Genomic DNA, 14,807 nt, shown 5'->3' with positions numbered 1-14,807 from the left:
GCTGGTTGCTATGCACTTGCTAGGGTGTTGTGGATGGTTGCTATGTGGTTTCTATGGTGTTCTTAGTGATTGCTAAGATGTTGTTAAGCGATTACTAGGGCAATTACTAGGGTGTTGTGGCTAGTTGCTATGCAGTTGCTAGGATGTTGTGGATAGTTGTAATGTGATTGCTTGGATGTTGCTAAGTGGTTACAAGGGCAATTGCTATGGTGTTGTGGCTGGTTGCTATGCAGTTGCTAGGGTGTTGTGGATGGTTGTTATGCGGTTGCTAGGGTGTTCTTAGTGATTGCTAAGATGTTGTTAAGTGTTACTAGGGCAATTGCTATTGTGTTGTGGCTGGTGGCTATGCAGTTGCTAGGGTGTTGTGGATGGTTGCTAGGGTGTTCTTAGTGATTGCTAAGATGTTGTTAAGTGGCTACAAGGGCAATTGCTATGATGTTGTGGCTGGTTGCTATGTGGTTACTAGGGTGTTCTAAGTGATTGCTAGGATGTTGCTAAGTGGTTACTAGGGCAATTTCTAGGGTGTTGTGGCTGGTTGCTATGCAGTTGCTAGAGTGTTGTGGATGGTTGCTATGCAGTTGCTAGCGTGTTCTTGGTGATTGCTAAGATGTTGTTAATTGGTTACAAGGGCAATTGCTATGGTGTTGTGGCTGGTTGCTATGTGGTTACTAGGGTGTTCCAAGTGATTGCTAGGATGTTGCTAAGTGGTAACTAGGGCAATTTCTAGGGTGTTGTGGCTGGTTGCTATGCAGTTGCTAGAGTGTTGTGGATGGTTGCTATGCGGTTGCTAGGGTGTTCTTAGTGATTGCTAGGATGCTAAGTGGTTACAAGGGCAATTTCTTTGGTGTTGTGGCTGGTTGCTATGCACTTGCTAGGGTGTTGTGGATGGTTGCTATGTGGTTTCTATGGTGTTATTAGTGATTGCTAAGATGTTGTTAAGCGATTACTAGGGCAATTGCTAGGGTGTTGTGGTTGGTGGCTATGCAGTTGCTAGGGTGTTGTGGATGGTTGCTAGGGTGTTCTTAGTGATTGCTAAGATGTTGTTAAGTGGTTACTAGGGCAATTGCTATGGTGTTGTGGTTGGTGGCTATGCAGTTGCTAGGGTGTTGTGGATGGTTGCTAGGGTGTTCTTAGTGATTGCTAAAATGTTGTTAAGTGGTTACTAGGGCAATTGCTATGGTGTTGTGGTTGGTGGCTATGCAGTTGCTAGGGTGTTGTGGATGGTTGCTAGGGTATTCTTAGTGATTTCTAAGATGTTGTTAAGTGTTACTAGGGCAATTGCTATGGTGTTGTGGCTGGTGGCTATGCAGTTGCTAGGGTGTTGTGGATGGTTGCTAGGGTGTTCTTAGTGATTGCTAAGATGTTGTTAAGTGGTTATTAGGGCAATTGCTATGGTGTTGTGGCTGGTGGCTATGCAGTTGCTAGGGTGTTGTGGATGGTTGCTAGGGTGTTCTTAGTGATTGCTAAGATGTTGTTAACTGGTTATTAGGGCAATTGCTAGGGTGTTGTGGCTGGTGGCTATGCAGTTGCTAGGGTGTTGAGGATAATTTCTATATGGTTTCTAGGGTGTTCTAAGTGATTGCTAGGATGCTAAGTGATGAGTGTTTGCAAGGGCATTGCTTGTGTGATGTGCCTTGTTGCTATGTGGTTGCCAGGGAGTTGTGGCTGGTTTCTGTGCGCTTTCCTCCTGTCTGGCATGGAAAGTCTGGGTGACCTTGGGGTCCCTCGCTTGATGTGCGTCTGTGGAGTGTTTTTACCGTCCAGCAGGAGTAGCTCGCGAGTGAACATCAGCACTGGTGATGATTGTTACTAGCGCTGTAATGAGTGTGTGTGTGTGTGTGTGTTCTCTACAGATCTGTGTGGTTCTGCTGAGCAGAGGCCTCTGATGTCCCAGCGCTCTCTGCCTGGCACTCCGGTCACACACAAACACCTGCCCATCGACCTGCGCACATCCATGGACGGCAAATACAAGGAGATCGCAGAGGTGTGTGGAATGTGTGTGTGTGATATGAGTGTGTGGAACGTGTGTGTGTGTGTGTGTGTGTGTGTGTGTGTGTGTGTGTGTGTGTGTGATATGAGTGTGTGATATGAGTGTGTGGAACATGTGTGTGTGTGTAATATGAGTGTGTGGAACGTGTGTGACGTGTGTGGGTGTGTGTGTGCGTAACAGTTTTCTGTGTAACGCATGTGTGTAATATGAGTGTGTGGAACGTGTGTGTGTGTGTGTGTGTGTGTGTGTGTGTGTGTGTGTGTGTGTAATATGAGTTTGTGGAACATGTGTGTGTGTGTGTGTGTGTGTGTGTCTGTGTCTGTGTGTGTGTGTGTGAGCTTAACGCCTGTGTAATATGAGTGTGTGTAATATAAGTGTGTGGAACGTGTGTGTGTGTATGTGTGTGTGTGTGTGTGTGTGTGTGTGTAATATGAGTGTGTGTGTGTGTGTGTAATATGAGTGTGTGGAACATGTGTGTGTGTGTGTGTGTGTGTGTGTGTGTGTGTGGAACGTGTGTGTGTGTGTGTGTGTGTGTGTGTGTGTGTGTGTGTGTGTGTGTAATATGAGTGTGTGGAACATGTGTGTGTGTGTGTGTGTGTGTGTGTGTGTGTGTGTGTGATATGAGTGTGTGGAACATGTGTGTGTGTGTGTGTTATTTGAGTGTGTGGAACGTGTGTGACGTGTGTGGGTGTGTGTGTGCGTAACAGTTTTCTGTGTAACGCATGTGTGTAATATGAGTGTGTGGAACGTGTGTGTGAGTGTAACGCTTGTCTGTGTAACGTGTGTGTGTAATATGAGTGTGTGGAACGTGAACGCAAGTGTTTGAAACGTGTGTGTGTGTGTGTGTGTGTGTGTGTGTGTGTGTGTGTATATGATGTATATGTGTGTAATATGTGTGTGTGTGTAATGTGTGTGTGTGTGTATATGAGTGTGTAACGTGTGTGTAATATGAGTGTGTGTAATGTGTGTGTAATGCATGTGTTTAATATGAGTGTATGTAACGTGTGTGTGTGTGTGTGTGTGTGTGTGTGTGTGTGTGTGTGTGTGTGTGTGTGTGTGTGTGTGTGTGTGTGTGTGTTTGTGTGTGTAATATGAGTGTGTGTAACGTGTGTGTGTGTGTAATATGAGTGTGGGACCTTTGTGTGTACAACACGTGCGTAACTTGTGTGTGTAATATGAGTGTGTGTAACGTGTGTGTGTAACAGTTGTGTGTGTGTGTGTGGTGTGTGTTGTAGGAGCTGCTAGCGAGGAGTATGACGGACAGTGACATGCGCTGCGCTCCGTACGAGTTTCCCGAAGAGAGTCCCATAGAACAACTGGAGGAGAAACGCCACCGTCTGGAGCGACAGATCAGTCAGGATGTCAAGTAAAACACACACACACACACACACACACACGCACACACACACACACACACACACACACACTGTGTCCTAACCTGGTTTACTAACTCATTTTTCCATACACACTGAAAGTGAGTCTCAGCTAATCTGAATATATTGGATGTTTAATGTACATTATGCGAAGTGTGATTTTTGTGATTTATCGCTAGAATTAACACATAATTGTAATTTTATTTTTATAATTTTTTGTTTTATATGTATATATGAGACAAATATTAATAAACATTATTTATAAAATAAATTATAAACTTAGTAATAAATGTATTATTATTAGCGTTAACCGATATTACGTATTTTTAAAAATAATTAAATAATAATATTAGTATTTAATTATATATTTTCATTTTTTTTCTACACAGAATAACAGACCAAAGTTAAAATTCTGTCATATAATTATTATTAATAAGTTAAACTAATTACATACAATAATACAGTAAAATAATATATTAGATACAAATATAAAATTTAATTTAAAATATAAAATTTATAAAATTACATAAATGCATAATAATAAATACATATTTTTTAAAATTAATAATATTTGATAATATTATTTATGTATTATTCATAAACTTGTAATTTAAGTAAAGTAATTGTACAGCAACATTCTCTTCTACATGAGATGCAAACGGAGAACTCGACGTTCGTGATTCCATAAAAAGATTCAGTTCAAAGGAGTCGCTGATGTGTGAATCATTCGCCGCCGGCTGTGGATCGTGGGAAACTCTGAGTGTTTGAACATCACACAACATAACGTGTGTTTCTGAAGCGCTTGTAATCGCTGCACCTGCTCACGCGTTGTGGTTGTGATCTGTGTGAATTCTTTGCTTCCCAAAACACCCCGACAAACTGCAGACGCTCATAAACACACAGTTTGGCTGCGTTTCATCAGTTTGTGTGGGTGTGTTTGGGTTTGTGTCGCTTACAGATGCTTAAACACACACACACACACACACTTTCTGCTCGGATGGAGAGTTTCAGATTCCCTCGGCTGCAGTTTAAATGAACAGTTCTTTACAGAAATCAATCAGCGTCAGTCAGAGTGATTTATACTCTCTTCTCCTGTGTGTGTGTGTGTGTGTGTGTGTGTGTGTGTGTGTGTGTGTGTTACTCACTCAAATCTGCTGCTTTGCCTCACGTTCTTCAAGGCTTGAGCCAGAGATTCTGCTGCGAGCCAAACAAGACTTCATGAAAATAGACAGCGCAACCGACCTGGAGTGAGTCTCTGCTTTCCGTCCGTCCGTCTGTGTGTGTGTGTGTGTGTGTCTCAAGGTGTGTGTGTTCATCTACAGGTATATGCAGGACAGTCATGAGGACGCGGTGGACCAGCATCATATGGAGCGCGAGATGCTTGTAGAAAAAGAGTTCCAGCGCGTGTCCATCTCGGGAGAGGAGAAGTGTGGGGTGAGAACGAGAGAAACACACACTTCACGCAGAGCTTCAGTTAGAAAATACTGTAATATTATATCAATAATACTAAAACACTGATCAAAACCACCAAAATGTTAAATTTAGCTAATGTAGAAATTACTAATAAAACAAAAACATCTTTATCGGTATTGATTTTTTTGTACTGGAAAACACAAAACAACTAAAACGTTCTTAAAACAAGATCAATTAAAAGTGTTTCATGTAATATTAAAAATTGTTATGAAATTCACAAATGTTCTAATATTAAAATCAGCCGTTCACTTTTACATTTTTTTGATTATGATGGAAATTTATATTTCTATATATACTAATGCATTATAACAAGTTAAAGTATACATTAACAACTGTTAATGTTTTTTTTTTTTTTTTAAATATGAATAAATATTATAATTGTATGTAAATAATATTAAAGCACTGATCAAAACAATCAATTAAAATTCAATTGAAATGCAATGTTAAATGTACAAATACAGAAATTACTAATAAAACATAAAACAAAGTTTAAAATGTATATATATGTTATGATATTTAATTTAATTAAACAGACGGACAACTGTTTGTAATATTAGAATTATTATAAAATTATTCTACTGTTGAAATCAGAGAAAGTTATACATATTTTGTTTTTGCAGGTTACTTTCATGTTATTTTCACTTTAAATTTAGTGAGGTTTAAGATTAAAACAAGTAACACAATCTGTTTTGTTAAAGATATTAAATTCTCTAGGTTTTGTTCTTAAATTAATCTTGTTTTATGGATGTTTAGATATTTTACTGGAAAACTGGATAAATATAATGATATTATTGTATACTGATTATTGTATTCCACATTTGTAAGTCTTAAGAAAATTAATAAATCAAGTGAGAATCAATAATATAATTTAATCAATTATCAGCATTTGAATAAATGTATTAAAAAGTCTGTTTTTTATATATTTAAAACCATTGTTGTTGTTAACCAAAAATATTTTTGCTAGCTAATATAAAGCTGAAATAAAATATAAACATCAGATACTTAATTAGAAAAATAGAAATGTTGCCATGGCAACTAACTGAAAAAACATAAGTTCAAGGTGAAGTACTAAAATGACTAAAACTAAAACTGTTATTTTTTATTTATTTTTTGCAAAAGCACATAAAGCTTAGTAAAATGTAAGTTAAAAAGAGAACTAAAAATATATAAAAGACAATTCAAAATCTTGACATTATAATACTATACAAATAATACTGATCAAAACAATCAATTAATAAATACATAGATAAATAAGCAAATTGAGGATGCATTTTAATAAAATACAAAACAATTCTGTATCATTACCGAACTTACATAAACGCTCTTTTTTATCTTAAGATATTAAATTCTATTATTTCAAAACATTTAATTTATTATATCAAGATATTAAATTCTTTGTTTTCTCTAAGGTTTGTTCTTAAATTTATTATATTAAGATTTTACATTCTATTATATCAAGATATTAAATTCAGTTATTTTCTAAGTTCTATAAGTTTAGTTCTCAAATTCATCTTGTTTTAAGGATGTTTAGATATTTTGACTGGGAAACAGGACAGATAAGCTGATTCGCTAGTGTGTCCAGGTGCCGTTCACCGATCTGGTGATCTGTGTGTGGTGAAGGCCCTTTAATATCTCAAAATAATAAATTCTATTATCTCAAGATATTAAATTATATTATCTCAAAATAAAAAAATCCTCTAAGTTCACGCTAAGGTTTGTTCTTAAATTTATTATCTCAAGAAAATAAATTCTATTATCTCAAGATATTTTTCTCTAAGGTTTGTTCTTAAAAGTATTATCTTAACATTTTAAATTCTATTATATTAAGATATTTTTCTCTAAGGTTTGTTCTTAAAAGTATTATCTTAACATTTTAAATTCTATCATCTCAAGATATTAAATTCTCTAAGGTTTGATATTAAATTTATTATCTTAAGATTTTAAATTCTATTATCTCAAGATATTAAATTCAGTTATTTTCTAAGTTCTGTAAGTTTTGTTTTCAAATTCATCTTGTTTTTTTGACTGGAAAACAGGGCAAATAACCCTATTCCCAATGATCCACTGATGCGTTAGAGATTTCCACTGGTGTGTTCAGGTGCCGTTCACTGATCTGGTGGACGCAGCGGAGTGTGTGGTGAAGGCCCTTTAATATCTCAATATTTTAAATTCTCTAAGTTTTCTCTAAGGTTTGTTCTTAAATTTATTATCTCAAGAAAATAAATTATATTATCTCAAGATATTAAATGTATTATCTTAAGATATTAACTTCTCTAAGTTTTCTCTAAAGTTAGTTCTTAAATGTATTATCTCAAGAAAATAAATTCTATTATCTCAAGATATTAAATTCTCTAAGTTTTCTCTAAGGTTTGTTCTTAAAATTATTATCTAAATATATTAAATTCTATTATCTCAAGATATTAAATTCTATTATATCAAGATATTAAATTCTCTAAGTTTTTTCTAAGGTTTGTTCTTAAATGTATTATCTCAAGAAAATAAATTATATTATCTCCTGATGTTAAATTCTCTAAGTTTTCTCTTAAGTTTGTTCTTAAATGTATTATCTCAAGAAAATAAATTCTATTATCTCAAGATATTAAATGTATCATCTCAAGATATTAAATTCTCTAAGTTTTCTCTAAAGTTTGTTCTTAAATGTATTATCTCAAGAAAATAAATTCTATTATCTCAAGATATTAAATTCTCTAAGTTTTCTCTTAAGTTTGTTCTTAAATGTATTATCTCAAGAAAATAAATTCTATTATCTCAAGATGTTAAATTCTCTAAGTTTTCTCTTAAGTTTGTTCTTAAATGTATTATCTCAAGAAAATAAATTCTATTATCTCAAGATATTAAATTCTCCAAGTTTTCTCTAAGGTTTGTTCTTAAAATTATTATCTAAATATATTAAATTTTATTATCTCAAGATATTAAATTATATTACATCAAGATATTAAATTCTCTAAGTTTTCTCTAAGGTTTGTTCTAAAATGTATTATCTCAAGAAAATAAATTCTGTTATTTCAAGATATTGAATTCTATTATCGCAAGATATTAAGATGTTAAATTCTCTAAGTTTTCTCTAAGGTTTGTTCTTAAAATTATCTTAAGATTTTAAATTCTATTATCTCAAGATATTAAATTCAGTTATTTTCTAAGTTCTGTAAGTTTTGTTTTCAAATTCATCTTGTTTTTTTGACTGGAAAACAGGGCAAAAACCCTATTCCCAATGATCCACTGATGCGTTAGAGATTTCCACTGGTGTGTTCAGGTGCCGTTCACTGATCTGGTGGACGCAGCGAAGTGTGTGGTGAAGGCCCTTTAATATCTCAATATTTTAAATTCTCTAAGTTTTCTCTAAGGTTTGTTCTTAAATTTATTATCTCAAGAAAATAAATTATATTATCTCAAGATATTAAATGTATTATCTCAAGATATTAACTTCTCTAAGTTTTCTCTAAAGTTTGTTCTTAAATGTATTATCTCAAGAAAATAAATTCTATTATCTCAAGATATTAAATTCTCTAAGTTTTCTCTAAGGTTTGTTCTTAAAATTATTATCTAAATATATTAAATTCTATTATCTCAAGATATTAAATTATATTATATCAAGATATTAAATTCTCTAAGTTTTTTCTAAGGTTTGTTCTTAAATGTATTATCTCAAGAAAATAAATTCTATTATCTCAAGGTGTTAAATTCTCTAAGTTTTCTCTTAAGTTTTTTCTTAAATGTATTATCTCAAGAAAATAAATTCTATTATCTCAAGATATTAAATTCTCCAAGTTTTCTCTAAGGTTTGTTCTTAAAATTATTATCTAAATGTATTAAATTTTATTATCTCAAGATATTAAATTATATTACATCAAGATATTAAATTCTCTAAGTTTCTCTAAGGTTTGTTCTTAAATGTATTATCTCAAGAAAATAAATTCTGTTATTCCAAGATATTGAATTCTATTATCTCAAGATATTAAGATGTTAAATTCTCTAAGGTTTTCTCTAAGGTTTGTTCTTAAAATTATCTAAATATATTAAATTCTATTATCTCAAGATATTAAACACGTGCATTTAGTACTCAAATATAGTAGTCCTTTATCCTAATTTTAAACTGTCATTGTCGGTAAATAGTCAAATTTTAGCTGATTATGCGATTTATACCAGGAAAAAGGTGCAAAAACTTTTTGAGGCACTTTCACCGACCCAACTTTACTCTAAGTTTTTTTTGTTAAACACTCTATATGCTGTTTAAAAGACAAATATTCTTCTAAAAAGGAAACCAAGATATTTATAGACTGATACTCGTTCAATTACTTCAATTACTCTCATCTAGTGTAACAATTTGACAAGCATCTTCTGTTTTCCTTGATTTAAAAAAGCACATCATTTTAGTTTTATCTGAGTTTACTACAAGTCTCAATTTATGAAGATTCTTCTGGATAACTTTAAAAGCAGATTGCAGATCTTCTATGGCACTTGTCAAGGATTGGGCAGAACAATACATAACAGTATCATCCGCATAAAAATTGAAGAGTTCAGATGCAAAAGCCACTAAGTGTCATCTGAAATTTTCTTCTAGAATGATCATTTTTATAAAACTTATATATTTAAGTTAAGTAATTTCACTTAAATGACAATTAATATGCAATTTGCATTGCCATTTAAGTGAAATTATTGAACTTAAATATACAAGCTTGATTAAAATTATCATTCTTTACAATCAATAGCACTTATAAAATCATTTAACACTTTCATAGTGGCAGTGCTGTGTTTTTTACGAAAACCCGACAGCAAATCATTAAATAGTCTTTCAACTGGTCCCTATAAGCCCTTCTAAAACCTTGGCTAAAGCAGATTGCTTAGATATTGGCCTATGATTATTTGGATTTGATCGGTCACCACCCTTTAATAAAGGAGTGACATATGCTGACTTCAGTACACTCGGTATTACTCCAGTTTCAATAGTCAGGTTGAAAATGTGTGTCAAAGGTTCTGCAATATGTTCAGCAGCAATATTTACAAAAGTATGGATCCAACCCATCCGGACCAGCGGATTTCTTAGCATTTAACTTTATAAGAGCATCATATACCTCCTGCATTGCAAGAGGAACAAGATCAAAATCAATAGGTACATTTTCCCTTGACAAAGAGTCGTCCTCTTGTCTCCTCTGTTGTTGTGTTTCAGGCTCAAACAACCCAGAAGATATAAAGTGCTGGTATCTAGCATACTTTCCCTGTCTGTAATCATTTTATCATTCAGCAGAAGACAGTGATTTTATAACTTTCCAAAATGTAGAGGGATTAGCTGATCACATATTTAATTTACATAAAAATCTGATTTTGCGTTACGTATTTGAGAGACACATTTGTTTCTCAGGTTCCTAAAATGTTGCCAGTCTGAGCTATTTTTGCATTACTTTGCCACCGACCAAGCAAGATCACTCATGAATTAGATCAGACAATTTCTCTGAAAACCACGGATTATCACGGCCTTTCATCTTATATTTCCTAGAAGGAGCATGCTTGTTTATAATGTACAGAAATAGTGATTTAAAATATTGCAGATTCACTCTGGTCCAGTCTCAAAGATTAAGATCGATAAAAAAATCTTGTTCACAGAACGACTTCAGATTTCTCTTAATTATAATACGTGGTTTACATTTCGATATCCTGGTATCTCTCACACCTGCAATAACGCAGTGATCACTCATATCATTTGCAAAAACAGCAGTAGCTTTGTAATTCTGCGGCACATTTGTTAAAAACAAATCAAGGAGCGTAGACTTTTCAGGGTGTTTCGGATTTGGCCTAGTATGCGAGTCTATAATTTAGATCACAAGTCACAAAAACATTTAATTTGATCAGATGCAGGAGTTAGCCAGTCCCGATTTAAGTCACCCATTAAAGCCACTTCGGTATATATTATATAGATGATAAACAATCAGACAATGAGGCGCAGAAGGAGGTCTATAGCATCCCGCAACTGTCAGAACATAATTCTGCGATAATTCAATTTACAACACTAGCAATTCAAATGGTCTAGGCACAGACTTGGATAATTGTACTATTTTTTCATAGATCGCCACTCCTCCACCTTTAGCACGATGATCAGTACAAAATAAATGATACCCTCAATATAAATATCACTATCAGGAGTGGATCTACCCAGCCAAGTCTCAGATAACACCATAATATCAACATGTGTCGATTTGGCCCAAATTCTGACCATATCAATGTTTGGTAATAGACTTCTCACATTTATGTGCACGAAACCAATACCTGACCTCTTTAAAACATCTGCAGGAGTTTGCAGCGAGATCATCTCGCTCACAGGACCTGGGTTAGGTCGCACATTTCCTGACATCAGCAACATAAGTGTGATAATACATTTCGACTCGCGTGTATCAAGACTTTTAGAGTCCCCGCTCATTGTGATTTTGGGCCTCAAGAGTTTTTTGATTGAATAAAACAACTTTACAACCTCCACTAGCTATTCTTTTCTTCAACTCCTCAGCATCCATCTGGACGACTGCACGCAGATCGCGCGCGGTTATGAGGTATTTTTAAAACTGAAAGTAGCCTAGGTAACGTTATAGATCCTGGGAAGGCGTGGCACGTGGGCACAAATAAACTGATGTAGATTTTAAATTATTTTATCAACTTGAAATACAGGCATATTTCTGTAGATGTGTTCCTAAAAATATGCATATATTTTTAAGTTTGCACGTGATTGTTTTAAACCCGTGTTTAGACCCGTGTTCGACCCGACCCGACCCGACCCGTATCCGACACAGTTGGGTATTTTTCACCTGTTTGAGCAAAATTTGCGGGTCAGAACCCGTGCAGGACTCTAATTGTGATTCCCGATGGTGTGTTCAGGTGCCGTTCACGGATCTGGTGGACGCAGCGAAGTGTGTGGTGAAGGCCCTGTTCATCAGAGAGAAGTACATCGCTCTGTCTCTGCAGAACTTCTGTAAGACCACCACTCGATCCCTGCAGGAGCTCAACCAGAGGCCGCTGGACCTCAGCGTCTTCGAGGACCTGCGCGGGAGCCCCGTCGACTCAGGTGTGAGACACACACACACACACACACACACGCACGCATGTCCACAACATAGAATAGAATATAAAACTTAATTGTCATTGCATTTAAATACAATGAAATTGTGAATGCCCTTCCAACTATGTACCATACCATACACAATTATTATTATGTGTGTTAATTCTCTTAATCCAGTTACCACCACTCAACCCAGCGCTGACGTGTGTGTGTGTGTGTGTGTGTGTGTGTGTGTGTGTGTGTGTCTCTCTCAGACATGCGCGTTCACATGCCGGTGTCAGAAACACACCCGTACGACGGGCGACACCTGAAGAACCTGCCGCCGGACGCCGGATACACCTGTGCGATGGTGGACGGGGTCATTCACGTCTACACCGCGCAAAACCCCACGGACAAGTGAGTTTCGGGGCAGAACCACTGAAAACTTCTTCTAAAAGGGGCTTTCGGGGGGTAAAAATTATGTATTACATTATAAAAACATATTTTGCACATTTTTACATATTTTAATTTTAGCTGCTATTAATTAGAGTGTTTTAATCGACTGATAGCACTAATTTATGTGAATAAATATTGTAGTTTTACTTTAAAAGTAAATAATAGTAAATTAATTAAAAAAAGTAAATAATAAAAGAGAATAAACAATGAGGTGCATTCTGGGATCTCTAGTCAGGGTGCAGAATTTCAATTCAAATGTTCAGTTAAAGTAGAATCTGTGTTATTATCGTTAACTAAAACTATTAAAAAAACGTTAATTTAAAAGAAATATATATAAAAACGTAGTTATTTAAGTTAGAATCAGATCTTGTCAGTGTTATTATTGCCAAATTAAACTTAATTTAGCTGAAAATTTCTCATTTTCATTTAGTTTATGTTGAAGAACTAAAATTACTAGAGCTAAAACTATGAACAATATAAAAAAAGGAAAATACAATATTAAATTGGGATAATATTAGAAATGACTAAAGAAATAATGCTGTCAACACAATAATGCTGTGTTTTTGAAGAAATAATCTTCAAACGATGTAAATCAGTATATTTTAAGTTCAGTGTTTAGTATGTAAATTGATCCGTCAGTGTTTCGGCATGTGTGTGTGTGTGTGTGTGTGTGTGTGTGTGTGTGTGCAGGAGCACAGAACTGGACCTGCCGTATCCAGACCTGCAGGAATACATCGCCGATATGAACGTCATGATGGCGCTCATCATCAACGGCCCCGTGTGAGTGACGGATTACCCAGCATGCACTGGGCTCGCTGTATGTGCGTGCATCTGACGTGTCGTGTTCCCACAGGAAGTCGTTCTGTTACCGGCGGTTACAGTATCTGAGCTCCAAGTTTCAGATGCACGTTCTCCTGAACGAGATGAAGGAGCTCGCCTCGCAGAAGCAAGTGCCACACCGAGACTTCTACAACATTCGCAAGGTCACACACTTCACCAGTCGTCCAATCAGCGGACACATCCGGAGTTCAAGGGCCAATCAGAACACAGAACAACTTTAAATTAGTAGAACAAAAAAAAAAAGTGGAAATATCAATTAATAAATCATTAAATCAACTGAGAAATAGATTATAAACATGTGGATGAATAGATTTTAGAATCGGCATCTTTAATCATCAAAAGCTAATTAAAATAAGAAAATACAATATTAATGGAGAATGTTAGATTTAAATATCCAAGGTACTAAAATTATGAATAAAATACTAATTAAATGACTAATATTATAATTAAATATCAAAATAAAATGTTTAAATAAATATTTTAACTAATAATAAATTAAATTATTATACATATAATTTAATTATATATAAAAAATAACTACAATAATGTGCAATATTAAAATATATAGAATATTAAATTAAAGATAATTTAATAAATCAACATTTTGAAAGGAATAATATATAAATAACTATATACAGTATATGTTATTTTTCAATTGTATTTAAATGCATTTAAATATTTTATATTCATTAATTTAATATTATGTATATTGCATAAATATTACGGATAATAATTTTATGTATTATGTATGATATCTAATATTTTCTGAAATAATTAACTATATTAATGTAACATTTTTGAATATTAAAATATATAGAATATTGAATGTAATGATAATTATCATCAAATTTAATTAGGAATTTAAAAAATCTAAATTCATAAATAAGACATATTTAAATTGTATTTTTAAAAGAAAATATTAGATATTATATAAAATATATTTATCTTAGAAAATTATAATATCAAATAATGCACACTATTAGAATATTAAAATATATATATTATTAGAATATGAGATAATTAATACATATTAAGTTACTAATAAAGGAATAATAATAAGAATGAAAATAGTTTTACTGTATAATAAATTTAAATTCTATAATATAATTCTAAATATATTATTAAAGAAAGAATATATTAAAAAAATCTAATATTATATATATATATATTTTTTTTGTTTGTTTTGTTTTGTTTTGTTTAAGCCAGTTCAATTCCAAATACAACTTATGATTTAAAGGAAGACATTCTTAAATTCAGAGTTTTGGCTGAGAAAAGCAATGCAGAAAGGTATTTGTAAAAGCGTTTGCGCTCCCTAGTTCCAGAAGAAACAGTTGTTGACGTGACTCTTGCGTCCGTCAGGTGGACACACACATCCACGCCTCGTCCTGCATGAACCAGAAGCATCTCCTGCGCTTCATCAAGCGAGCGATGAAGAAATACCCGGACGAGATCGTGCGAGTGGAGGACGGCCGAGGACAGACGCTGATGGAGGTGTTCGAGAACATGAACCTGACGGCGTACGACCTCAGCGTCGACACACTCGACATGCACGCGGTAAGACCTCCAGCGCTGGGTGTGTGTGTGTGACACCTAGTTAAAACATTAATACATTTATAGCTAACTGTGATTTTGT

General features: G+C 34.2%; 1 protein-coding gene across 3 annotated transcripts in view; it reads left to right on the top strand.

Moving 5' to 3' along the window:
* The window catches only part of ampd2a (adenosine monophosphate deaminase 2a), a gene marked incomplete at its 5' end in the record, with an annotated part of 35,738 nt that overhangs the window by 9,110 nt on the left and 11,821 nt on the right, over positions 1–14,807 (top strand). For 2 of the 3 annotated variants that reach the window (XM_081385159.1, XM_081385158.1), the window contains 9 exons: positions 1,854–1,984; positions 3,226–3,356; positions 4,542–4,610; positions 4,686–4,797; positions 11,719–11,905; positions 12,154–12,295; positions 13,025–13,114; positions 13,188–13,317; positions 14,534–14,728. In XM_081385159.1, coding sequence (XP_081241285.1) covers positions 1,854–1,984; positions 3,226–3,356; positions 4,542–4,610; positions 4,686–4,797; positions 11,719–11,905; positions 12,154–12,295; positions 13,025–13,114; positions 13,188–13,317; positions 14,534–14,728 — 1,187 coding nt within the window. The remainder of the gene's footprint in view (positions 1–1,853; positions 1,985–3,225; positions 3,357–4,541; positions 4,611–4,685; positions 4,798–11,718; positions 11,906–12,153; positions 12,296–13,024; positions 13,115–13,187; positions 13,318–14,533; positions 14,729–14,807) is intronic. The other variant, XM_081385160.1, reaches the window with a different exon arrangement.

The sequence above is a fragment of the Scardinius erythrophthalmus genome (assembly GCF_964197995.2).
Source record: "Scardinius erythrophthalmus genome assembly, chromosome: 14".
Classification (NCBI taxonomy): domain Eukaryota; kingdom Metazoa; phylum Chordata; class Actinopteri; order Cypriniformes; family Leuciscidae; genus Scardinius; species Scardinius erythrophthalmus.
The sequence above is the reverse complement of the archived record's forward strand: the minus strand, read 5'-3'. Positions and strand labels throughout refer to the sequence as shown.